Raw genomic sequence first — 27,198 nt, 5'->3', positions numbered from 1 at the left:
ATTCACACTCTCTCACGTGATCATAAAACTTCTCACACGCACGAGCCTCGCACTCTCCTGTAAGAAATCATGTTTACACAATGTAATAGCGTGTGACAATTCTAAAAGTGCACTAAAATGATGAAGATCATGAGCTGGATACTACTTGTTCCAGGTTATCCTATAGTTGAAACTTAGTGGTGTAAATTATTTAAGTAAAAATACTTTAAAGTACTTCTTAAGTAGTTTTGGGGGTATCTGTATTTTACTATTTATATTTTTGACTATTTTTACTTTTACTCCACTACATTCCTAAAGAAAATTATGTACTTTTTACTCCTTACATTTTCCCTGACACTCAAAATTACTCGTTATATTTTGAATGCTTAGCAGGTCAGGGAAATTGTCTAATTTAGCCACTTATCAAGAGAACATCCCTGGTCATCCCTACTGCCTCTGATCTGGCACTCACTAAACACAAATTCTTTGTTTCTAAATTATGTCTGACTGTTGAAGTGTGCCCCTGGCTATAAGTAAATAAAAACAAACAAGACAATCGTTACGTCTTGATTGCTTAATATAAGGAATCTGAGTTGATTTATACTTTTACTTTTATATTTTAGCAATTACATTTACTTTTGATACTTAAGTATATTTAAAACCAAATACTTTTACTCAAGTAGTATTTTAGTTTAATCAAGTATGACAATTGGGTCATAGAGGTTTCACCTCTGATTGACATCATCTTCTTCATCATCATCATTCATCATAATAGGATGCCTGAAAAAAAAAGAAAAGTGGCAGTAGTATAGTATATAGCGGTAACCTAATACACTGTAGTAGTACAGAAATAGCTGCAACAAGACAGAAAGAAGCAAGTCCATGTGTAAGCTCAAGAAGAGGGAACGAAGAGGGCACGAATAGTCGTGAAGAGGGCACAACAAAACCTTTACCCCTCAGGAGACTGAAAAGATTTGGCATGGGTACCCAGATCCTCAAAAAGTTATTCAGCTGCACCATCGAGAGCATCCTGACCGGTTGCATCGCCGCCTGGTATGGCAACTGCTCGGCATCTGACCGTAAGGCGCTTACAGAGAGTAGTGCGTACAGCCCAGTACATCACTGAGGCCAAGATTCCTGCCATCCAGGACCTATATAATAGGCGGTGTCAGAGGAAAGACCATAAATTTGTCAGAGACTCCAGTCAACCAAGTCATAGACTGTTTTCTCTGCTACCACACGGCAAGCGGTACCAGAGCACCAAGTCTACGACCAAAAGGCTCCTTAACAGCTTCTACCCCCAAGCCATAAGACTGCTGAACAATTAGTCAAATGGCCACCGGACTATTGACCCCCCCCCTCCATTTGTTTAGTACACTGCTGCTACTCGCTGTTTATTATCTATGCATAGTCACGTCACCCCTACCTACATGTACAAATTACCTCAACTAACCTGTACCCCCGCACATTGAAAAGTTGAAGTTACATCAGACCTCGCTCAGTCTCATAGATGACACTGTAGACTAGCCTTCATTACAGGTCCTGGATCAGTTTGGTCATTTCACAGATGACAAGAGAGAGCACACTATTTAATCTCATGAAGCAGGCCCCAGATCAGTCTGGGAAGTAGCACAAAGGGAGAAAGCATAATGGCACTCAACAGGGGTGTTTCCATTCTGCTGATTCTGTTGCAAAACATTTCTTAAACTGAAGCAAGCGGAACAAGACGGGGAGGGATTTACCTGAATTTGTCCAAGAGAAACTCCAAACAGTTGCAAAACGTTCCATTGTGAACCAGAATTGTTGGAATGAATACACCCCAGGGCATTACCTGTTGAGACAGTTATGGGAAAAACAGACAAGTAACTCTTAGAAATAAAGATGCTATCTAGAACCGTAAAGTTTCCAGGCAGAACCTTTCCACCCTACGAAGAACCCTCAAAGAACCTTTTACGAAAGAAAAGGGGGTTCTACAAGAATTCCATCAGGCCTAATTGTGGCTTGGACAGAGGGTAGGGAAACCCTATTTTATTGTGTCACTGGCAAATCCAGGAATCTGTCGTAGGCTACCTAACGATGGGATTACTGGGAGATTGGTTCAGTAACTGATGACTAGCATAAGATTACCTGGGCCAGGCTGGGTAGTTTAGTGGAACCCTGGGGCAGGCTGGGTAGAGTTTAGTGGAACCCTGGGCCAGGCTGGGTAGAGTTTAGTGGAACCCTGGGGCAGGCTGGGTAGAGGTTAGTGGAACCCTGGGCCAGGCTGGGTAGAGGTTAGTGGCACGCTGCTTCGACCATAGAAACATTATTAATTATATGGCTTCAACAGTGTGCATCAGCACCCTCAGCCCTGGGTTGGAGCCAATATTTTCCCTAGTTTGGAAACCCTTGTGTCTCGATTATGGATTTCAACCATGGATTGCATTTTATTTGATTTATTTTTACATATAGATATTTGATCTCCATTGCAACACTATTGACAGATAAAGGTAACCTAGAAAAGCAATTTCCTTGTGCAGAAAAAAACAAGTACACCCCTAGCATGAAATATCGTCATGTAGGCGTTTCTTGTAACTGTCTATCAGTCTCTTCCTTCGACTGGGAGGAATTTCTGGTCACTGTTCCTTACAGAATTGCTTCAACTGTGTGATGTTTGAGGGATTTATGGCATGTACAGACCGCTTCTAGTCCCCCCACAGCATTTCAATAGGATTGAGATCTGGGCTTTGATTCAGCCATTACATAACCCTCCAGTTCTTATTTTTGATACATTCAATTAAGGATTTGCTGGAGTGTTTTGGATCAATTGTCCTGTTGCAAGATCCAGTTTCGGTTCAGCTTCAGCCTTTTGACAGATGGCCTCACATTCTCCTCAAGTATTCTCTGGTACAATGTGAATTGATGGGTGATTCAATGATGGCAAGTTGGCCAGGCCCTGAAGCAGCAAAGCAGCCCTAAACCATAATGCCCCCTCCACCATGCTTTACGGTTGGTATAAGGTTCTTCTGTTCAAAGGCAGTGTTTTGTTTTCGCCAAACATGACGTCTGGCATTGCGCCCAAACAACGCCACCGTTGACTTGTCTGTCCAGAGCACATTGTTCCAGTAGTCTTGTTCTTCACCCAGGTGTGGTCTGGTAAACTTCAGTCGTCCATTTATATCATTTTTTTGAAAGCAGAGGCTTCTTTCCTTCCTGACCTCCCATGTAGGCCAAGTTTGTGCAGTCTCTTTCTGACAGTTGACTCATGCTCTTCGACATTGATTGTTGCAAGATGCCTGTAGATCCCTTGATGTTGCCCTGGGGTTCTTAGAGACTTCTTTGAACATCTTTCGGTCGGCTCTTGGGCTGAATTTGGTGGGACGGCCTGTCCTAGATAGATTGCCAGTGGTCTGGAATTTTCTCCATTTGTAGATGATCTGTCGGACAGTGGAATGATTGACTTCAAATTGCTTGGAACAGGCTTTGTAACTCCTCCCAGACTCTAGTCATCAACAATCTTTCTTCTGAGGGCCTCAGAGAGCTCTTTTGATCTTGGCCTATTTATTTATGTATTTAATTAGGCAAGTCTATCACACACCTGTATCGTTAAGACCAAACCAGACCACGTTTCTGATCTTTATGTACCCTCCAAGTTACTCTGACTTCTAATCATTTGCACCTGTTTTGGTGCACCGGATTCTAATTTTAGCCATTTGATGGGATGATACAGGTAGGGGTGTACTAACTTTTTCCACACAAGGAAAATTGGATTTCTGTTTATTTTAATTGCATAAATGTGTTATTTGTCACTGTTAAATGTTCTATTAGGTCTATTTGTCAATAGTTTGAAATTAACATTAACTCTCCATATGTCCAAATATATCAAAGACATACTTTTTCACAGCACTGTACATACACAATTGCATGCATACCTCATAACACTATTGGCAGTTGCCAGTGATGGTATAGGGAGGGTTGGATCTGGTCTACACTAACAATACAAGCGTTGCAGTGGTGCAGTCATATGACCTCAACCTATGGAACAAAGATTTGATTTGAGGCTAAAGCTATTTTGAGTAGCTGTTTTTTTTTTTTGGAAGGGGAAACACCTAGCCTGATTCATCTCTTTTAACTTACAGTATCCAAGTGTTCATTTGCTGTTTCCATCACACACACCACATCACCATGGACTGGATAATGTCTCCCGTAGATGTCTTCACTCCAGGCAGGGTGAAGACACGATAGCTAATGAGCTCCCTCTACAGTATGCAGCAAGAACAGCAGCCTTTAACATTTTCATCGATCAATGTACTAATGAAGAATGACATTAAAAGCACTCAGTCATGGGCATTTCAGTTTTTAAATGTGTGTGTGTGTGTGATATATATATATATAACAAAAACATGAGAACGACAGAATAACAAAAACATTGTGAGGTTGACATTCCAGCAGATAAATCTGCAACAGAGAGGGAGAGAATGTTTTGAGGTGTCTAGGGAGGAATACACAATATGCCATGTAACAAAACCTACAAGACTTTCTGTTTAACAGACCTTAAAAAGGGACGCTTCACCACTTTTGAACCTCACATATTCATTACCTCTAGCACCGTACAGTAACAGTGTTCTGTAGTAAAAAAAAAGGAGATGACTAAGAAAATGACTCCTGATGTCACATGGTGAAGTGCCTCTTTAATGACATGAGAACACAAGCAATGTGTCTGACATGATCACCATTGTTTGGTTTTTACTGCCTGCCTACCATCCCAACATTACAACTCACCTCGGGGAGTCGACCTCTCTTTTATAGTCCCCTGTGAACAAAATCCCTTTGCTTTTAGTACTTCTGCTGCCTCAACGTCTGGGCTAGGGCTTGATTAGTTGGGAAAGTCACTTCTTCACAACACTTTTGTAGGCTGTTCTAGTGCTCCAGCACTGCAGTCACTGTTGCTGGGCTGAGTCACAGAGATGATCTGATCAGTGTCTGTATTAAGGCCATCAATAGATGAACCGAAATTGGCATTAGCAGTGTCAGCAGTTAGCAGTGTCAGCAGTTAGCAGTGCACACATGGGTTAGGTTACAGTCTTACATAATAACCATACAAATGTAATGAAAATGGGTTGCAAGTTATGATCCTAAGGGGAATAGCAAAATAACATCTAAATTCAGTCATCAAATATCGTGTCAAGAAATTCAGCAAGTTCATGAGTTTAAAGCAGCAAAACAACAGACTTGGGAGATCTTTGGGTTATGACAGTAAAAGCACAAAAATAAAATGGTCTCTTGCCAATATAGAGAAAATAACAAAAGCTGAGAGAAAAATCTATAAAATGGCTCATTAACTAAATGGGTTATACCAGAGCTGAAATAAGTTAATAATAGTAAGTCCTCTTGATATAGAATAACTGTTTGATCCAGATTGAAATTAGTATTATGTACAGCAACTAAATGGTCAGTTGTCTGTCTTCTTCCATAGTTTAATTAAATCATGTGTAAACACTTCACATTCCACCTAGCAATAATCCAAATGGGTGAAAGAGTCAGAAAACAACTAAATTAGTATAGTATAGTATAGTATCAAACACTTAATAGTAGTACCACAGTCGTGAACAGGGTGCATCTGTCACTCAAGTCTATGGAGGTCACAGGATTTAGATTTTGGAAAAACGTCTGCAGTTCATATAGGTAAACTCCAAGATAACATAGTAGTCAACTTTTAAGTTATTAGTGGGAGGGTTACAACATAAAAAAATTACACCCTCTTAACGTATAAAACTGTGTCGACAATGTTCCCATAGACAACGATAGTAAAGTAGAATAAACCACAAAAACGAAACCAAACAGAACACGGCCAATAAAACCCCTCCCCCTGCACGGAAAATATAAATCATGTGATCAGAAGAAAGAGAACATGGGCAGCTGCCAAGTAGACTCGTCTGTCGAGCATACCACTCCTGTGACCTTTCACCTGGAGGTATAAAGGGAGTCCTGGACCTGGGATGCTGGTGGGAACATGACCTATTGGCATTATCTCGCACCAGGAAGAGGCCACTTCCTAGTTCTGTCGGCTACTATGGAGACGAGGAGGAGGAGTCAGTTAAGTGGGCGACATTCAGAAACTGCTGACTAACGTCCAAATAACGTCCAACACAGACAGTTCCACAGACCCACTGATTATATTAGTCTTCCTCTTCTCCTCTGTCCAGTGTATGTGACTACGGGATGAAGCCTAGATGAATGGTCCATCTTCCATGTGCATTAGTTAGTTTGTTTTGGGGTAGATCTTCTCGTAGAAGAAGTTCTGAGCCAGCAGGTAGAGTTCCCCGTCCTTCTCCCGGACGGCGTGAGCCCGGACAAACTGGAACTGCTCCAGGGCAAACTCGTAGAACTCGTTCTCCATCTTCCAGATGGCCGACTGCTGCAGCTTGGCGATGGACTCCTTGGTCGGCGGCTTCTTCTCACTCGTCTTCCTCAGATGGGATTTCTTCCCTGTGGGGGAAGGGGCATATGGCATCACTACCAATCCAGGTGGCCCTTGGATTTTAGTTTTTAGTTAAAAATGGTATATAAAAAAATATATGTAATGAATGTAGAGGCACTTGCATATTTTTAGAGCTGTTAAAAAGGTGAGAATTGCTCTAAGGGGAATAACAAGTGAAAGTGTTGTTTTGTTTGCACAGCAAATCACCTCTCATGTGGCAAAGGTACAGCTAAGTGCACGTTCAGAAATAGGTACGTAATCATTCCACATACGATTTACAAAGACTCAAAATACATATTAATCTATTTGAGTATGCTGATACTATAATTTGAAAAAAAGCTTTAAAAAGACAGAAAACAAATAAATCAATTTCTGCTTAGTTGACAAAGTAATGAATAAAGTCAATGTAAAAGGTCATCTCAAGAGGCATGGTGGTGTCTCTGGTACAGTACCTGTTCTGTAGAGCTCTGTGGCGCCCCTGAAGAAGCGTGGCAGCGCCGCCTCCAGCATCATAACAAAGTCCTCCAGCTCCTCTGTCACCCCCACCAGCAGGTACTCATTGACCAGGTTATACTTGGCCTGCTCCAGGGCCCAGTGACTGCCCACGTTCCTACAAGAGATGTCAATCAATCATGTAATCAATTAAATGCATTTATAAAGTTATTTTTTCATCAGCTGTACATCAGATGTTGTTTAGATCAAGCAAAATAGGCTAGTCTCGCATTCTTAACAGATGAGCTAGAGAGAGGAGAATGATACATATCACAAGAGAGAAAAAGAAAATAAAGGCCTCTAGAAAAGAAAGACATGCAATATAGCATGTCTAATGGAGGTGTTATATTTTAAAGGGGTTCATGTTTGGTGTTCTACTGTTCATATATCAGTCCATTAAGAAGTGTGTAATGGGGTTATAGGTTAAGAATGCTTGTTGTGGATGAAACGTAAGGAGGGGTACATACCAGCACTCAGAGTAGTGACCACAGAAGAAGGGGATCTGCAGCCACAGCTTTTCCGGGGCGCAGTCTGAGCCTCCCGCCGACACACACTCATCAAAGGTCTGAAACACATCAATGACAATCAAAGACAGAATTACCTATGGAAGCGTGTTCTACTGTTGAAAATACATTGTATATATAATAATAGTTTGCTGGGATTTTTTTCTCCCAGATTGTAGCTTTAGTGTAGGCATAATGTTAACAATATTTTACAGTGTTAATCACTAATACACTAGTTGGTACAAAATAATCAGGAGAATTGCAGACTGACCTTCTTATCCCCCTGTTTCCGGCGCCGCAGGCCGGGCCGGTAGTCGTCCCCAAAACGCAGGAAGTAGTAGTAGGACACCAGGCGCTCGATGGGGTCACGGATCACATTGATGTAGATGGGCTTCTTCTTTACTCCTAACCTGGGTCAAAACAGAGAGCTAGTGTAAGAATAGATGGTATAATGAAATGCCACCCGCACGTTACGATGCGCCACAAAGATCATGTGTCATTAAATCTAAGATGATCTATGAATACACAAGATGTTAATCTGGGGCCTGTTCAATAGGACCTGGATCAAAAGAGAGAGATAAGAATACAGTCCATTGTATTTAACCTAGAGAGATCCTTTAATGATATTATATCAAGATGTGAATCTGGGCCCTGTTCAATAGGGCAGTGTTGCAGATGTAAAGCTTCAACCTGCCATGACACCACCCCTTTTCACATGATTTAAAGACATATCCCTTCTATAGAGAGTTGCATTCTATCTGGTCTGAATGTTGCACTCTAATGTTGTATTAATGTAGTATTCTATAAGACCACAAGGGAGAGACAGCAGCAACAGTCTATCTGGTAAGATGTGTTCTGCAGTGGAGGGGGCACTCACTTTGTAAAGTCCAGGAAAGAAACGTGACCGTGGTAGAACGCCGGCTTCATCTCCCTCCACTCGGTCACGTTTTTCACAAACCGCACCTGAGCAGGTAGACAAGACAATTAATACATGATATGTGCCAATGCAATCCCTTCTTCAATATCACCCTCCCACTTTCCCCCCTCGCTATCTCTCCGTCTCTCGCCCTCTTCCACAGAGGTCAAACATTGCCACATTAGTGTGCGATCAGTGACGGCTGGTGTGACATTAAAACGGAGGACTGGCTCAATTTAATGGCTGGAATGGAAGAAACCCATTGTTTGATATCTTTATATTCATTACATTCCAGCCATTTCAATGAGCCTGTCCTACAATTTCTCCACCCACCAGCCTCCACTGTGTGCAATATTTTCTCTAATCAGCTACGAGTGCCATTGACCGTTGAGATTTGCCTCTGGCCTCACCCTCTCACCTGGTCCTGCATGGACATGACTGGGTTGTTCTTGGTGGTGTTGATATGCAGCACGTGGTAGTGGTTCTTGCCACACAGGTCGTAGGCGATGTTGGTGAAGGAGGTACTGGCCGTCTTGGGCACGCGGTTGTAGATAACCACCACGTCCTCGCTGTCGGCCGCCGAGGGGGCCTCCCGCTCCCGTAGGCCGTCCTGTGTGTGCCGCTGCTCGATCTCACGCACCTCGTGCCTCGCGATGGCCCGCTCTGCACAGAGGAAGAGGAGGAAGAGGAAGAAGAGTTAAAGGGATAGTTCACCCACATGAGGACCTATATTCTGTTAGCATCAGTGTGCAAACTATCCTTTTACCAGCCTTCTGAACATAATATAAAGAACAGAAAAAAATAAACAATCACCAAATTCACTGAGAATACATTACATTGTATGAATAATACTCCAAAGCTTCATTATACCTGTCAAACATAGAGAACTGATACTGTGTACTGGCCTTTGGGGTGCGCTTGGTGTGGGGTTTGACCATTTATTTAGATCCCTCATGCCTTAATCATTGTTAAAGAGATTCTCCGGTACTTTTGTATACTTTTTCACCAGTAGTTTTAAAAGTAGAGCTCACGAGCTAAAAGTGGTCCCCAACCACATCATTGTTCCCTCTCTTGCTACAGTGTGTGCATGTTGCTAGCGGTCACTCAAATGGGTAGGGGCTGAAGCTGGGTAGGGGAGGGGGTGTAGGGAAAATGGTGCAGCACAGATTTCAGAAAAACAGTCACTTTCAAACTAGGGACTTGGTGTCTAATTGAGGTAAGACAGTAATTCTGCATGTATGAACTAGGCATACACTGACACATCCAGCCCAAAGTGGGAGGTTTAAAAAAAGACTTAGTAGTCACTAAAGTTCCAGAGCATGTCTTTAAGAGGTTTGGTCCAAATCGGATGTGGGGTACTATATTTGTTAAATATTATATGAATCCTATAAATTGAAAATGGCCAATGTGGGTGCAATCAATTAGCTTAATTCCTCAGTGTTCAAATCATCTTTCAACAAAATAGCCTTTCAGGAATGCTAATCTTATGTTTCTAACTACAGAAAAGATTTCAGAACAATCGGAGATGGTGGGTGTCGGACTCCACTTTCTTGTGGTTTTTGGAGGTGGAGTCCTTTGTGTCACACCACAGCCTGGAGTCTATCCCTGTTATATCTCACAGATGTCTGAGTATGCATGGCCTAAATACTCTCCTCTTTCTGGGAATGGGAATACTGTGTCCTCTCTATATATAATTTAGATTTGAGTCATTTAGCAGACGCTCTTATCCAGAGCGACTTACAGGAGCAATTTGGGTTAAGTGCCTTGCTCAAGGTCACATTGACAGATTTTTCACCTAAACGACTTGGGGATTCGAACCAGCGACCTTTAGGTTACTGGCCCAAAGCTCTTAAACACTAGGATACCTGCTGACCTTACAGTAGCTGTATCAGATAGAAATGTATGTGACTAACTGTGAATAAACAGACAACGCTGTAGGCCTGAGCCATTGCCGTTTGGCTCTCCTATCCCAGGTCTAAATCAGTCTCAGATTGACTAGTGGTAACATTGGCTCAGATCTGTGCTGGAACAGATCAACAATCCAGCATCTAATACTCATGGGAACGCCATGCCAAGCCATGCCAGGCCATGCTGGCAGCTGGCACAGAGAATAAGATGTCATCTGTGATCACGCTGCACTCCCAACCCCCCAACCCCCAAACCCCCTTTACCATCCCCACATACACAGCCCCCTCCCTTTTTACACCCTCCCAGGCAGCTGCTAATGTCCCACTGATCAAAGCTAGCGCTAACCAACCGTGCTAGCAACTGGTGCTAGCCACGATACTGGGCTGTGACAGGCGGCAGTCTATGGTCGTCTGTTGTCATGATGAACATAGATAAATATGGTCATAAGTAACACCCAGAATGTATAGCTAGGAGAGACATCTATCCACACGTCACCTAAAGCACAAAGCCATAAAAGAGCAGTTATCATTTTCATATCAGTACGAGTGTTGATCTAGGATCGGTTTCACCTTTTAGATCATAATGAATTATATTATATGGACAGTTGGAGACCTGTTCCTAGATCAGCACTCCCACTCAGATGCTAAGGCTGCGTTTAGACAGGCAGCCAAATTCAGATTTTTTTCACCAATTGGTATTTTGAGCAATCAGATCAGCTCTGAAAATGATCCCAAAAAATTGGGATGCCTGTCTGAACGCAGCCTTATGTGGAGCCCAGATCTCTAGGCCTTAGCGTATTCCCACAGCGTGTCCTAACATTGGAGACCGTAGTCACGGACTGTAACAACTGAATCAGGATCAGCACTCCCTAGCCCTAAAACATAACGAGCTGAACTTAAACAGGCCCCAAGCCACTAGTTCAGGGCATTGTGTTCAGTGCCAACAATTAACAGGGAGGTACAGTTTATTGTAGTCTACTGTGTTGAACAAGCTTAGTTAAAACCCCACTGTGTCCGAGCAGAGGGCGCCACACACACACACACTTAAGCTAATGGTTGAGTCTGAGGTCATTTAATTAGTAGACAAAGACCCGCTCTGTATTGATGAATCACTCTGACCACACAGTGTGCTTCCATTCAGTCACCATTTCCGTTGGTTCCCCCTCGCCATTTCCAGCTAATTATGACCTATGGTGGAACTGGCAACACAGTCTTAAACACTACAACAACTAAGCCGATGCCTATTGTTCTGAATACATATTCTAAAATGCCAGCCGAGATAGCAATATTTACTAAAACAATTTCACGCTAGATTAGAATTGCCCATTTCCAATCATCATTCGTCTTCGGCGGGAAATCCGTGAATATGACAGTTTGTGGTGTGTTATGGTGTCTCATACGATCTTATGGGATAATAAAAACCGGGAAGAAGATGATCCTTTCTCCAGGCAGCTCATACATCCATCATACTCCGCAGCTCTTCATCCCTGAGCGGGTTCGCCCCTCGAGCACAAGCCTAGGCTGAGGGGTAATAGAGAGCCTGAAAGCTAGAAGCCTTGTATGGTTCTGCTTCAGTAGCGCTGGATTGCAAAATCAATGGAGTACGACAGGGAGGAGATCTAGGTTGCTGCTAAAAAAATAAATAAATATGAAGTGGTATTTTTTATTTATTTATATACAGTAAGCTTCGATGCGGCCTGTGGCACCTGCAATATTTGTTTACCAGAGTGCATACACAGCCAGGTGGTAATAGGAGTGTGTGATTAGTAATTTCAAGCATATTGTACAAGGGACCCTTGGGCTAGCCTTTCACAGCTGCAGGAACTGGGGATTCAAAAGGAGCCTGTTCAACCAAATGCTTGATCAACGACTGTACAGAACTACTGTTTCAAACAAATGTATGACACAGACACCTCATCACAATCTTGCAGTGTTTGCAAATAAATGACGGAGGCACCATGAGTTACAATTTAATTCGTTAAGTGCTCTTTTTAGGACAGATTACCGTAGCTGGGGGGGGGGGGTTCCTGGCTTGGAGACAACTGCTGCATTGATGGCCCATGAAAGCTCTCATTCACGTCTAGCCTGGCGGCTAAGGTGTAGACAGCTGGGAGAGAGACGGCTGGGCCGAGCCGGGTGAGGACACAAGGCAGAAAATGAGAAACGACACTCGGACGGCTAGTACAGTTTAGCCCAAGCAAGTGGAGATATTTCGCTGGCATCAACAGAGGTGCAGTGGAAACTGAATAACTAAGCACTCACATGCTCTATTTACACATGCCAATATAAATCTGTATGTGGAAGCAGCCCATTTCTAACAGACAAGGTATCTTGTTAAGTACCCTATTTTCCTCATGGGAGAAAACACACGCATCTATGGTCAGTGAAACCAGACCAAAAATCTTGTCAGCAGACAAAACATGCCCTGTGCAGTCAGTTTTTAGGGAGGTTCTTGATTGGGACTGACTAGAACCTTATTACAGCATCAATACGAGTATCACAATAGAGTGCCATTGGTCATGCCCCGTGGTAGTGGACCTGACCAATGGCACGGTTTTAGAAGCCCTCTTGGCTGAAGATACAAAATGTTGGGGTTTTTAACGCAAATTTCCTGCAATTCTACACATTTTGCCATGGCTTATGCCAGTGGTCACCAACCGGTCGAGCGATCGACTGGTCGATCCTCTAGGCACTCCTAGTCGATCACCAAAATGTCTGTAGAAAAGCAAACAATAAAGGCTCCTTTATTTTTATTTGACTTTGCACTTTTGCCAGAAGGTGCACTTGATTCAGAAGCCCTGCGCGCCAGGTAGCCAAAGTGTTCCTATTTTTAACCATTTCATTTGTCTGAAGGGACAGACTCCACCTACCCGGCGGACCAGGAGAGCTGTAGTTAAATCAAGTGCGCCTACTGCGCTGGCCAATCGGATAGCTCCAATCACCATGCCTATAGCTTCCAAGAACCCACAGTTGGATACTAGCCTGCATGAGATTTCATAACTTTTAAAACCATGACCAGATAAAAACTGTCAAAGAAAAAAAGCATAGAGCTGCTGTTTTTATGAGTGAGTTATTTGTTTTTATTCAGCACTGTCAACACTTTTTCCCCCAACACTTTCACAAAGCATAACACTTTTGTGTTTTTATTATTAGCAGCTCGCCATGTGTATTTTAATATTGAGGAATATTTCACTTTCTCTAGTCAAAGGAACAACATGAATTTGTGCATGAGGCAGAAGTCATGTGGTGCAATTCCAGTAGCCATCAGGAGGAGGACGGTGTCCTCTCTGGTCAGTCTCACCGGAGGAAAGGAGAGAACAGGGACAGTGAGAGGCAGACCCTCTACTGCCCTCTCCCTCCCTCCGCTGAGACTGACCATCAGCTGCAGGTACCATCATTCCAGTCAAATAAAAAAGCTAATTAATTTCAATTTAAGCAAAGCTGTGCATCGCAAGTGATACACCAACTGATATATTCTGTTATCAAAGCTCGAGTTATGAAATATAATATGGTCTTAGCAGAACAATATTAGCAGGCCAAGCACAACGCCAATATGCTGTGACAACTAAGTTTATTCATGTTGCATAGGCTTACATTTTTTAAGTCAGGTTTTTATTTTATTTTTAAAATCTGAATGGTAAATCTCTGCTTGCTTTTTGACTCCGAAAGTGATCTTGACTCAGAAAAGGTTGGTGACCACGGGCTTATGCTATCGGAGTGACTCAAACATTATAACAAAAATCAATGGGGGCCCCATGCCATGGCATTTTTGGAATTGTAGATTCTCCCGTCTAGTGGTGATTGTTAGTTTTCAAAGATGATCTTAATATAACAAATATATTGTTCCATTATATTTTCTACATACTTTACATCTGGTTTTTAGTTTTTACCATCCCCAAAATTATTAGGGTTAGTTTATGCTACATTGAACAAAAATATAAAACACAACATGCAACAATTTTTAAAAGAGTTACAGTTCATATAAGGAAATCAGTCAATTGAAATAAATGCATTAGTCCCTAATCTATGGATTTCACATGAGTGGGAATCCAGATACGTGTCTGTTGGTCACAGATACCTTAATAAATAAAAAGTAGGGGGGGGATCAGAAAACCAGTCGGTATCTGGTGTGATCACCATTTTCCTCATGCAGCATTTGCCTCACATCTCCTTCACATAAAGTTGATCAGGCTGTTGATTGTGGCCAGTGGAATGTTGCCCCACTCCTCTTCAATGGCTGTGTGAAGTTGCTGGACATTGACGGGAACTGGAACACGCTGTCATACACGTCGATCCAGAGCATCCCAAACATGGTCAATGGGTCTAGTGAGCATGCAGGCCATGGAAGAAGTGGGACATTTTCAGCTTCCAGGAATTGTGTACAGATCCTTGGGACATTATCATGCTGAAACATGAGGTGATGGCGGCGGATGAATGGCATGACAATGGGCCTCAGGATCTCGTTACGGTATCTCTTTGCATTCAAATTGTCATTGATAAAAAGCAAATGTGTTTGTTGTCCTTAGCTTATGCCTGCCCATTCCATAACCCCACCGCTACCATGGGGCACTCTGTTCACAACGTTGACATTAGTAATCCGCTCGCCCACACGACACCAGAAACACCGTCTGCCATCTGACCGGTACAGTTGAAACCAGGATTCAGATGAGCTTCCCTGAGACGGTTTCTGATAGTTTGTGCAAAGATTCTTCAATTGTGCAAACCCACAGTTTCATCAGCTGTCCGGGTGGCTGGTCTCAGATGATCCCGCAGGTGAAGAAGCCGGATGTGGAGGTCCTGGGCTGACGTGGTTACACGTTGTCTGTAGTTGTGAGGCCGGTTGGACGTACGGCCAAATTCTCTAAAATAACATTGGAGGCGGCTTATGCTGGAGAAATTAACATTCAATTCTCTGGCAACAGCTCTGGTGGACATTCCTGCATTCAGCATGCCAATTGCACGCTCCCTCAAAACTTGAGACATCTGTGGCATTATGTTGTGTGACAGAACTGCACATTTTAGAGTGGCCTTTGATTGGTGCACCGGTGTAATGATCATGCAGTTTAATCAGCTTCTTAATATGCTACACCTGTTAGGTGGATTGGTTATCTTGGCAAAGGAGAAATGCTCACTAACAGGGATGTAAACACATTTGCGCACAAAATTTCAGACATAAGCTTTTTGTGCGTATTGAACATTTCTGGGATCTTTTTATTTAAGCTCATGAAACATGGGACCAACACTTCACATGATACGTTTATATATTTTTTCAGTGTGCACGAATATAGGGGAAACACTGCCAGTCCCTGGTACAGAAAAGGTTGAGAAATGCTGGTGTAGTTAGTATGTCTAGTGTCAATAGTAGGATACATTAAGTATGGTACCAAGCTACTGTACCACTGCAAGCTTAGCACAGACACTGGTACCTTAATGCTAACATAAGGTAATAATCATAGTTAACTTAACCCTGCAATTTTTCTCTGCAATCAAAGCTCATTTTATCTGACAAGGTGAGCTTATACGATATCGGAAAAAAAGACAGCTTCAGTTCCGCCCATCAAAAACGGGCAGTTATTTGAGATGATAATTTACACAGATGGCAGGCTTTACAGGCTAATAATTCTATGCCTTGGCAAGGGCTGCTCTGTGGGGTGGACAATTGATTTGTCTAGATCTCTTGGCAGGACTTGTCATTGACTAAGCAGGGCAATTAGCCTACTGCTTGAAATAGGGGGAAAATATCAGGTTCTGTCAATAACACTATCTATCCAGAATCACAGGAAGAGACAGCAGCCATTTCTCCATGTCCACCACCACTTAAGAAATGGTACGGCAAACGGTTCATGTGAGAAACTGTATTACTGTCCAAATGTTAAAAAAATAACATCACAGAAATAAACAGCTTACATAACAATGCAGGTGTAGGCTAGTTATTGTACAACACAGAAATGTGATTCTCTCCCCCATAAGTGTTAATAATGCATAGACAGGAGTCCAGGGAAAACTCCACAAATGTTCGGGCAATTCTGAGGGCAGCTATTTATAGGACAGATGAGGAGTGGCTAATAGGTTAATAGGACCCAAAGCTCCACAGAGGCTTCCTCCAACAGAGAACTCCAGTGTTGTTGATGTGAGATCAGATCCATCATCGGCTGTCATAGCAACCAAGTAGGAGGAAGGAAACGGACACCAAAAATGTTCCTCTATGGTCACAAGCGGTTCTCAATAATACTCCTCAAGAACTATAGCCTGGTTAAACCAGACTGAACAATGGAGAGCGCAGCGTTCAGTCTGGTTTAACCAGGCTACATGAACTATGGCAGCAGCTAATGAATTGATTGAGATCATTCATGAACAAGAACATCTCAAGTGTTCCAACTGGCCTTTCTGTGACATACCACTTCTGTGGTGAGATGCTGTCCCCACTCCCCAGAGTCTCGGCACACTGTGTGCGAGACTGCCAGCACTCACAGTGCATTGCAATGCTGAAGAGAAGGTCTGACAAGGAGAGCGGGCCACAGCAGCAGAGAAACTTTCAGTTCCCCCCCAGAGCTGATAGTACAAGATGCACTGTACCACAGCAGATGAAAGCCAAGCCAGGATAGAGTACCACAGTATGAGTCATAATACCTATAAAACCTAGCGATCAAACAGGAAATGGTTCCAATCTTTTTCCCACCATACATTTTTCCCATAGGGGATTTTAGAAACATTTAAAATAAGGGCTGTGTTTCATGTAGGCTTACGCTGGCGTGATGTTTTGACAAGGCGACTTATATTCGTCTGTATTTACCCCCCAAAAATGTAATGCTAATTATCTGCTAATGTGGCTATCATAAAGAACTACAAATGCCATGATGATCTGGACGAGACTGCCGAATCAAGGCAAAGGTAAGAATCTCTGGATTAACTATCTAATGTTAGCTAAATGTAGTAATTAATAAAAATTGGCTACATTCTTTAAAATGACAATTATGTGAACTGTCTTGTGTAAGTTTTAAATGGACACAATACCTGTTAGCAAAAGTGTCAGCTCGAGATGACGTGCAGGAGCTTGCAGGGATTTGTAGTTTTGCATGATGTCTACTTTGACGCAAATTAGCATTTTCGAATCAAAGTAAATAGAGACGAATATATTGATAAAAGTCACCTTTTCTGGTTATTATGACACCTCCACTGTGAGGCTCTATTCGGCTGCTGTATACAAGATGGAAGTTATATGCAAGACAGGAGGAGCGGAACAGTTCAGCCAGACTGCCTTATCCCTCTATTCTCTGATGAAATTGGTTTTAAAATGCTGCAGGCATGTTTCTCTCCCCTCCTTTTGTTAAGGCTTATGATGTGAGCAGCCAGGGATTTAAATATTTCTGTGTTGAGATGAAAATTAAATCTCACCACCCCCCACTCCTCCCCCCGTAGCTTTGAAGCAGAAGATAGCTTTTGGATGTAAGTTGGAAATTGGGAAAGGCCTGTTTGGCCACAGGGGATTAGCATCTTGCACTACAATAGCATCCCAGGCTCCAGATAAAGAGGCTGTTTATGGTTATTGATTAGCAAAGGAAGGACTCTGATGAAAAGTAACATGATTATCAGTTATAATGATGCTTGGTATTCTTACAATGCGTCTACAGAAGCTCTGTTACAGCTGAGTCTCTCAGAGGGATGTTGATCAGTGTTATAAAAGCGATAAGTCACCCACCTGCTTTCACGCATGCTTAACCACACCGACCGCATCGTTCGTCAAACCCCTTGGAAACCCGACAAGGGAACACTGCGGCGCAAGGAGAGCGGTCTCAATTACACTCCGGGGTGCGAAACAGTTCATAGCACCGTGATTAGCCTGTCAGTCATCCGCAACTGTGCACGGAAATGTAGCACAGAACTTCACGGGAAAACATTCTTCTTTAAAGTGCAAGCCAATGCCCATAAATACACCAATCAGGGCCCTAACTGCTCGAGCTTAGGGCCATTAGTACTCTGCCCACACCAAATCCATTCCTGACACCTGTGTTTCCACAGTGGGATCCAATCCATTAGGCACTCAAATGGCATGTTTCAGAGTGCTGAGACACATAGAGATGTCCAGTAACCACTATTTAGTGAATACCAGCAGACTGCCAGTGTATGCCTCCATTTTATAACCCTGGGGGAGGCTAAAAACAGCTCCATGGTGTCAAAAGGAGTTCAAAGGCAATCTGAGTGCTCCGGATAATGGTGAAAAAGAGAAAGAGCAAGAGAAAGAGAGAGTGTAGGAGTTGAAAGTGAGGAGATGGCTGAGGTGTGAACTTGGTGACGCAAGAGTTTGATCAGAGGGAGTCAAGTTGGCCACTTCTCAATTAACCTACTAACGAGGCTAAATGAATGACAACCAGGCCTCGACCAGAGTCCTACTTGATACACGTGTAATTAACACCAACGGAAGAGTTGGTCTTTTTTTTTTACCCCTTTTTCTCCCCAATTGGTAGTTACAGTCTTGTCTTATCGCTGTAACTCCCGTATGGACTCGGGAGACGCGTAGGTCAAAAGCCATGCGTCCTCAGAAACACAACCCTGCTTCTTCACACAATGCTCGCTTAACCCGGAAGCTAGCCGCACCAATGTGTCGGAGGAAACACTGTACACCTGGCGACCGTGTCAGCGTGCATGCGCCCGGCCAGCAACAGGAGTCGCTAAAGCGCGATGGGACAAGGACATCCTGGCGGGCCAAACCCTCCCCTAACCTGGACGACGCTTGGCCAATTGTGAGTCGCCTCGTGGGTCTCCCAGTCGCAGCCGGCTGCGACACAGCCCGGTATCGAACTAGGATCTGTAGTAACGCAGCTAGCACTGCGATAAAGTGCCTTAGACCACTGCGCCACTCGGGAGTCCCGAAAAAGTGTTGGTCGTTGAGCAGAAGTTGATGGATATGTAGGCTACAGCTCAGCGTTCAATAGCACAGTGCCCACGAAGCTCATCACTAAGCTAAGGACTCTGGGACTAAACACCTCCCTTTGCAACTGGATCCTGGACTTCCTGACGGGCAACTTCCTTCCAACACCATCATTACGTTTGCTGAGGACACAACAGAGGTAGGCCTGATCACCGACAACGATGAGACGGCCTATAGGGAGGAGGTCAGAGAATTGGCAGTGTGGTGCCCGGACAACAACTTCTCCCTTTACGTGAGCAAGACTAAGGAGCTGATCGTGGACTACAGGAAAAGGCGGGCCGAACAGGCCCCCGTTAACATCAACGAGGCTGTAGTGGCGCGGTTCGAGAGTTAAGTTCCTTGGCGTCCACATCACCAACGAACTATCATGGTCCAAACTAGAGGTCGACAGATTGATTTTTCAACGCGGTTAACGCAAAAACACAGTGTTGGAGAAGAAAGTAAAAGTGAAATATGTGCCATGTAAAAAAAGCTAACGTTTAAGTTCCTTGCTCAGAACATGAGAACATATGAAAGCTGGTGGTTCCTTTTAACATGAGTCTTCAATATTCCCAGTTAAGAAGTTTTAGGTTGTAGTTATTATAGGACTATTTCTCTCTATACCATTTGTATTTCATAGACCTTTGACTATTGGATGTTCTTATAGGCACTATAGTATTGCCAGCCTAATCTCGGGAGTTGATGGGCATGAAGTCATAAACAGCGCTGTGCTTCAAGCATTGCAAACGGAGGAAAGTGCGGTTTGAATGAATGCTTACGAGCCTGCTGCTGCCTACCACCGCTCAGTCAGACTGCTATATCAAATCATTAACTTAATTATAATAAACACACAGAAATACGAGCCTTAGGTCATTAATATGGTCAAATCCGGAAACTATCATCTCGAAAACAAAACGTTTCATCTTTCAGTGAAATACGGAACCGTTCCATAATTTATCGAACGGGTGGCATCCATAAGTCTAAATATTTCTGTTACATTGCACAACCTTCAATGTTATGTCATAATTATGTAAAATTCTGGGAAATGAATTAGGGCCTTGTTGTGGTCTTCACACAGTTCGCAACGAGCCAGGCGGCCCAAACTGCTGCATATACCCGGACTCTGCTTACAATGAACACAAGAGAAGTGACACAATTTCAGGCACCACATTGATTATATGCAACGCAGGACAAGCTAGTTAAACTAGTAATATCATCAACCATGTGTAGTTAACTAGTGATTATGTTAAGATTGATTGTTTTTTATAAGATAAGTTTAATGCTAGCTAGCAACTTACCATAGCTCCTTGCTACACTCACGTATCAGGTGGTCAGCCTGCCACACAGTCTCCTTGTGGAGTGCAATGTAATCGGCCATGATCGGTGTCCAGAAATGCCGGCCCTAATTAAATCGGCTATTCCAATTAAATCGGTCGACCTCTAGTCCAAACATACCAAGACAGTCATAAAGAGGGCATGACAAAATCTTTCCCCCTCAGGAGACTGAAAAGATTTGACAAGATTTGGCACCATCGAGAGCATCCTGACCGGTTGCATCACCGCCTGGTATGGTAACTGCTCGGCATCTGGCCGTAAGGCGCTACAGAGGGAAGTGCGAACTGCAAGGTACATCACTGAGGCCAAGCTTCCTGCCATCCAGGACCTATATAATAGGTGGTCAGAGGAAAGCCCATAAAATTGTCAGAGACTCCAGTCACCGCACGGCAAGCAGTACCGGAGGGCCAAGTCTAGGACCAAGAGGCTCCTCAACAGCTTCTACCCCCAAGCCATAAGACTGCTGAACAATTAATAAAATCGCCACAGGACAATTTACATTGACCCCCCCCTCCCTTTTGTACACTGCTGCTACTCGCTGTTTGTTATCTATGCATAGTCACTTCACCCCTACCTACATGTACAGATTACCTCAACTAGCCTGTACCCCCGCACACTGACTCGGTACCGGTGCCCCCTGTATATAGCCTCGTTATTCTTATTGTGTTACTTTTTATTATTACTTTTTATTTTAGCCTACTTGGTAAATATTTTCTTCTTCTTGAACTGCACTGTTGGTTAAGGGCTTGCAAGTAAGCATTTCACTGTGAAGTCTACACCTGTTGTATTCGGCGCATGTGACAAATAAAGTTTGATTTTGATTTGATTAGTGTATCAGGATTTTGACTTTTTATAATGTTCAGATTCATTATTATAATTGAAAGCATTCAAACGTCCAAGACGTGAACTAGGAACTTGACCACATCAGCGATGATATACTGGTCCTCCTAGCACTGCACTGAGATGGACTTTTCAAAGCCATGCTCAAGGCTACTGTCAATCACATCAAATAGTATAACTCTTTTCAAAGTACTTGATGTCAGTCTGTGGATGGCAAGGTCTTTTCATGAGCAAATTCCTGTCCAGGGCACTCAGCAGTAAGGAGGTTGGTGCCCAGTGTGGAAATGGAAGATAATTCAGGTCCGACTCTTTAAGAAGTCGCAGCGCAGGCAATGAATGAATGTTGAGCAGAAGGCATTCCTACATCATTGTGTCACTCTCTCCAAACACATTCACAATGCATGTACAGTACCCTTTCTCCTCTGCATTAAAAGGCCTCTCTTTCATGAATTATTAAAGCAGTGTAAGAAATAAAAGACAAAACCTCCCTTAGGATGTTTCACTCAGGTACAACGCGAGAAAACAATTCAACCAAGCTCTGGCAAACCAACCACAATCATTGAGCTTGCTGTAACATCGTGGCGAGTGGGAACTTACTTAGCTCATTGCTCCTCATGGAGCAGCAGATAGCCTGGCGGTTAAGCGTGTTGGGCCAGTAACTCAAACGGTCGCTGGGTGGAATCCCTGGGCAGACTAGGTGAAAAATCAAATGTGCCCTTGAGCAAGGCACTTTACCCTAATTGCTCCTGTATGTCGCTCTGGATAAGAGCGTCTGCTAAATGACTAAAATGTAAATGTTGTGGAGACTGGTGTGGTGGTTAAATGTAGATACATAGTTAGTTACATGGGCCATGAGGTGACAGGTTTATAAACAACGCTTCAATTTACACTGCTCTTAGCAAGTATAGCATATACACCCATCTAGAGTTACAGCCAATGAGGAAAGCACACCGTCAGCCCCACCTCCACGTGCTAATGTTAAACTTCACGTTTCTACAAAATGTACCTAGCTGGCATAAGAGGACGATACAGGAAATACAGTGCATTCGGAAAGTATTGAGACCCCTTCCCTTTTTCCACATGTTACGTCATAGCCTTATTTTAAAATGGATTAAATACAAAATGTTCCTCGACAATATACTCGCACACAATACCCCATAGTGACAAAGCAAAAACAGGATTAGACATTTTTGCAAATGTAAAAAAAAAAAAAATGATACCTTAATTACATAAGTATTCAGACCCTTTGCTATGAGACTCGACACACACCTGTCCACATAAGATCCCACAGTTGACAGTGCATGTCAGAGCATAAACCAAGCCATGAGGTCGAAGGAATTGTCCCTAGAGCTCAGAGCCAGGATTGTGTCGAGGCACAGATTTGGGGAAGGGTACCAAAACATGTCTGCAGCATTGAAGGTACCATCATTCTTAAAATGGAAGAAGTTCGGAACCACCAAGACTCTTTCAAGAGCTGGCCACCCGGCCAAACTGAGCAATCGGGGGAGAGGGGCCTTGGTCAGGGAGGTGACCAAGAACGCGATGGTCACTTTGACAGAGCCCCAGAGTTCCTCTGTAGAGATGTGAGAACCTTCCAGAAGGACAACCATCTCTGCAGCACTCCACCAATCAGGCCTTTATGGTAGAGTGGCCAGACAGAAGCCACTCCTCAGTAAAAGGCACATGACAGCCCGCTTGGAGTTTGCCAAAAGGCCCCTAAAGGACTCTCAGACCATGACAAACAAGATTCTCTGGTCTGATGAAACCAGGATTGAACTCTTTGGCCTGAATACCAGGGGTCACATCTGGAGGAAACCTAGTACCATCCCTACATTGAAGCATGGTGGTAGCAACATCATGCTCTGGGGTTTTTCAGAGGCAGGGCCTGGGAGACTAGTCAGTATCGAGGGTAAGATGTACGTAGCAAGGTACAGAGAGATCCTTGATGGAAACCTGCTCCATAGCACTCAGGACCTCAGACTAGGGCGAAGGTTCACCTTCCAACAGGACAATGACCCTAAGCACAAAGCCAAGACAACGCAGGAGTGGCTTCGAGAGAAGTCTCTGAATGTCCTTGAGAGGCCCAGTCAGAATCCGGACTTGAACCCGATCAAACATGACTGGAGTAGAGGTCGACCGATTATCATTTTTCAACGCCGATACCGATAGCAATTATTGGAGGACCAAAAAATCCGATACCGATTAATCGGACGATTTTTTAAAATGTATTTGTAATAATGACAATTACAACTAGAGGTCGACCGATTATGATTTTTCAACGCCGATACCGATACCGATTATTGGCGGACCCAAAAAATTATTTGTAATAATGACAATTACAACAATACTGAATGAATCATCAATAAAATCAATTTAGCCTCAAATAAATAATGAAAGTGCAATATGTGCCATGTAAGAAAGCTAACGTTTAAGTTCCTTGCTTAGAACATGAGAAAGCTGGTGGTTCCTTTTAACATGAGTCTTCAATATTCCCAGGTAAGAAGTTTTAGGTTGTAGTTATTATAGGAATTATAGGACTATTTCTCTCTATACGATTTGTATTTCATATACCTTTGACTATTGGATGTTCTTATAGGCACTTTAGTATTGCCAGTGTAACAGTATAGCTTCCATCCCTCTCCTCGCCGCTACCTGGGCTCGAACCAGGAACACATCGACAACAGCCACCCTCGAAGCATCGTTACCCATCGCTCCACAAAAGCCGCGGCCCTTGCAGAGCAAGGGAACTACTCCAAGTCTCAGAGCGAGTGACGTTTGAAACGCTATTAGCGCACACCCCGCTAACTAGCTAGCCATTTCACATCGGTTACACCAGCCTAATCTCGGGAGTTGATAGGCTTGAAGTCATAAACAGCTCAATGCTTGAAGCATTGCGAAGAGCTGCTGGCAAAACGCACGAAAGTGCTATTTGAATGAATGCGTATGAGCCTGCTGCTGCCTACCATCGCTCAGTCAGACTGCTCTATCAAATCATAGACTTAGTTATAACATAATAACATACAGAAATATGAGCCTTAGGTCATTAATATGGTCAAATCCGGCAACTATCATTTCGAAAACAAAACGTTTATGCGTACATTCTTCATTGATGTTTATGGTTAGGTACAGTCGTGCAACGATTGTGCTTTTTTCGCAAATGCGCTTTTGTTAAATCATCCCCCGTTTGGCGAAGTTGGCTGTCTTTGTTAGGAAGAAATAGTCGTCACACAGTTCGCAACGAGCCAGGCGGCCCAAACTGCTGCATATACCCTGACTCTGTTGCAAGAGAAGTGACACAATTTCCCTAGTTAAAAGAAATTCATGTTAGCAGGCAATATTAACTAAATATGCAGGTTTAAAAATATATACTTGTGTATTGATTTTAAGAAAGGCATTGATGTTAATGTTTAGGTACACGTTGGATCAACGACAGTCCTTTTTCGCGAATGCCCACCGCATCGATTATATGCACCGCAGGACACGCTAGATAAACTAGTAATATCATCAACCCTGTGTAGTTAACTAGTGATTATGATTGATTGATTGTTTTTTATAAGATAAGTTTAATGCTAGCTAGCAACTTACCTTGGCTTCTTACAGCATCCGCGTAACAGGCAGGCTCCTCGTGGAGTGCAATGTAAGGCAGGTGGTTAGAGCGTTGGACTAGTTAACTGTAAGGTTGCAAGATTGAATCCCCGAGCTGACAAGGTAAAAATCTGCCGTTCTGCCCCTGAACAAGGCAGTTAACCCACCGTTCCTAGGCCGTCATTGAAAATAAGAATGTGTTCTTAACTGACTTGCCCAGTTAAATAAAGATGTAAATAAAGATGGCTTCTGCGCTGGAGACTTCTAGTAGGAAAAGTGATTCAGCGTCTGAGTGAAGTAACAAGCAGATAAGAAAATAAGTTGGAAATGGGCAATATTGGAGTGTGCTGCCCCCCCCCCCCAAAAAATAGGCTAATAAATATACAGCTTGCTTTCTCAATGTAGACGGGAGAAATGCATCAGCACCTGGTTGGACAGCAAGTGGTGTCTATCATGTTGCCCTGCCTCAAACCTAGGCAGGATATAATTGACAGCTCCAGTTTACAGAGATGTTTGCCCTCTCTAGGCATCAATCAGAAGCATTGTCAAGTCAATAAAATTCTTTGAGTAGGCTGTAATGGAAAAGACAGCTCCCTTTAGGTCTTGTTTCAGCATCTTGTGTTTTTTCACTCCAAAAGCATTTAGATATTCCCTGTGTTGTTTCAGCAGTTGATTTTGATGTCTACCCAGTACATTCAGATATCCTCCCAATATTTGTTATGGATCCACCATGATAATTAATTCTGATCACAGTTTGTTGAAATGAGCAGGTTGTTTAGAACACATTATTTTGGAACTCATGTTTTACATTAATAAAAGGTTTCTGTGGCACAGCACACTATAGCAAGGACATTTCTCAGAACGATCAATTCCACCATGCAAATGTAAATGGTTGTTGAAAATAAAAATGCATACATAGAATGCACATTGAACGGCCGAAATAGTGAACTTTTCTAATCCCCACATAGTGCATGTTTACATGAAATCACCTTGGAATGGCCATCATTCAAATCTTAAGTCTCTCTCCACACAGCTATTGTTGTCTCCTTGCATGTTCTGTAAAGAGGTATCTGAAGCTTAATGAAATAGGAGGTAGAGCCCTTCTGCCGTAACCACATGGTCTCTGGTCCAAGCCCGGCTCCAGTTTACACTCAATTGCTAACTTGGTAGCAGCGGTGGTATAACCATGCAGCTCTAAAAGGCGTTATACACGGGTTGCTTTTTATTTTAAAGTGTAATGACCTCTGCTTTACCAAGAGGTCTGGACCTCCTCCATGGCCAAAAGCTGTACTGCACCAGCCCTATAACTGCTGGGTTGATGGTTCAAGCCTAGTTGTCCCCCCTCATTTACTACACTATCAATCATTAACCCACTGGAGGGATAATGGTGCCACAGGTTATACTTGCTGTTCACACATGATCTGGTCAACCATATGATAAAAGAGGGCCACCTCGTTATACAGTAGGTTTGTCAAATCGTTTACTAAACCTGACTGGAAATTTCGTTGATGTTCCTGGGTTGCACGTTGTCCTCAAAATGCCAGTTTGTCACTTCTTCCCAAGGGGAGCGCGAATGATGTCGTCACAAGTCAACCCCAAATTGGCAACCAAGCTGACAAGATGTTCAGCAATGATTCAACCCCTACTGCATCTCACGGACACATTTACCTACGGCATGATGAATAAGGACAGCTTGACCGCAGTCTTACCTAGCTTTCCCCGAGACTCCTCCAGCTTCTGGATTTGGTTCTCCAAGAAGAACATGGCCACTGCGAATGCCAACAGCGCCAGAAGCTGAAACTTGGGCGGTATCATGATTCTTAGAAGCCCCATCAAACAATCCAGTAAGAACAGGTCATTCCAGGTTTAGAAAATACTACATAAAAAGGTAAATGAATTGTCAATTACAGAGCGAACGAGTGTCTGTTAAAACCCTGGTTGTGCAGTAGGAAACACACTCAGGTCCAAATTATGTTTCATACTGTAATATACTCTCATTAAAGAAAACTGAATGCAACCTCAATGCCGTCTTCTTGATGTTGAGATGTCCCCCACAAGGGTGTCAATAGAAGCGGGCTTGTGTTCCTCGGTCTCCGCGAGTCTTTCTCTGTAGAGCTGTCCCGTTCAGTTCACTTAACACGCCTACCTTCGCCGGAGGACTTATTACAACAAAACCCCTATTGGTGAAACCAACAATCCACTAAACGGAATAGGCTTTTCATTCGTCAACAGTCAAGTCTGTTAAAATGCGATTGGACACATTTTAAACAGTT

General features: G+C 43.2%; 1 protein-coding gene across 2 annotated transcripts; it reads right to left on the bottom strand.

Annotated features, from left to right (window-relative positions):
• Positions 1-4,617: 4,617 nt before the first annotated feature.
• On the bottom strand, positions 4,618-27,140 carry LOC139560397 (heparan sulfate 2-O-sulfotransferase 1). 2 transcript variants are annotated; one of them, XM_071377111.1, is made up of 8 exons: positions 26,944-27,098; positions 26,635-26,801; positions 8,769-9,013; positions 8,312-8,397; positions 7,706-7,844; positions 7,399-7,496; positions 6,892-7,049; positions 4,618-6,447 (listed from the first exon to the last, which is right to left on the bottom strand). In XM_071377111.1, the coding sequence occupies exons 2-8, from the start codon at positions 26,756-26,758 to the stop codon at positions 6,221-6,223; spliced, it is 1,077 nt and encodes a 358-aa protein (XP_071233212.1). In that variant the 5' UTR covers positions 26,759-26,801; positions 26,944-27,098; the 3' UTR covers positions 4,618-6,220. The 2 variants fall into 2 exon arrangements, with proteins under 2 accessions (XP_071233212.1, XP_071233214.1); XM_071377113.1 differs by having other exon boundaries at positions 26,635-27,140.
• Positions 27,141-27,198: the final 58 nt, after the last annotated feature.

This window comes from Salvelinus alpinus, chromosome 30 (genome assembly GCF_045679555.1).
Source record: "Salvelinus alpinus chromosome 30, SLU_Salpinus.1, whole genome shotgun sequence".
NCBI lineage: Eukaryota > Metazoa > Chordata > Actinopteri > Salmoniformes > Salmonidae > Salvelinus > Salvelinus alpinus.
The sequence above is the reverse complement of the archived record's forward strand: the minus strand, read 5'-3'. Positions and strand labels throughout refer to the sequence as shown.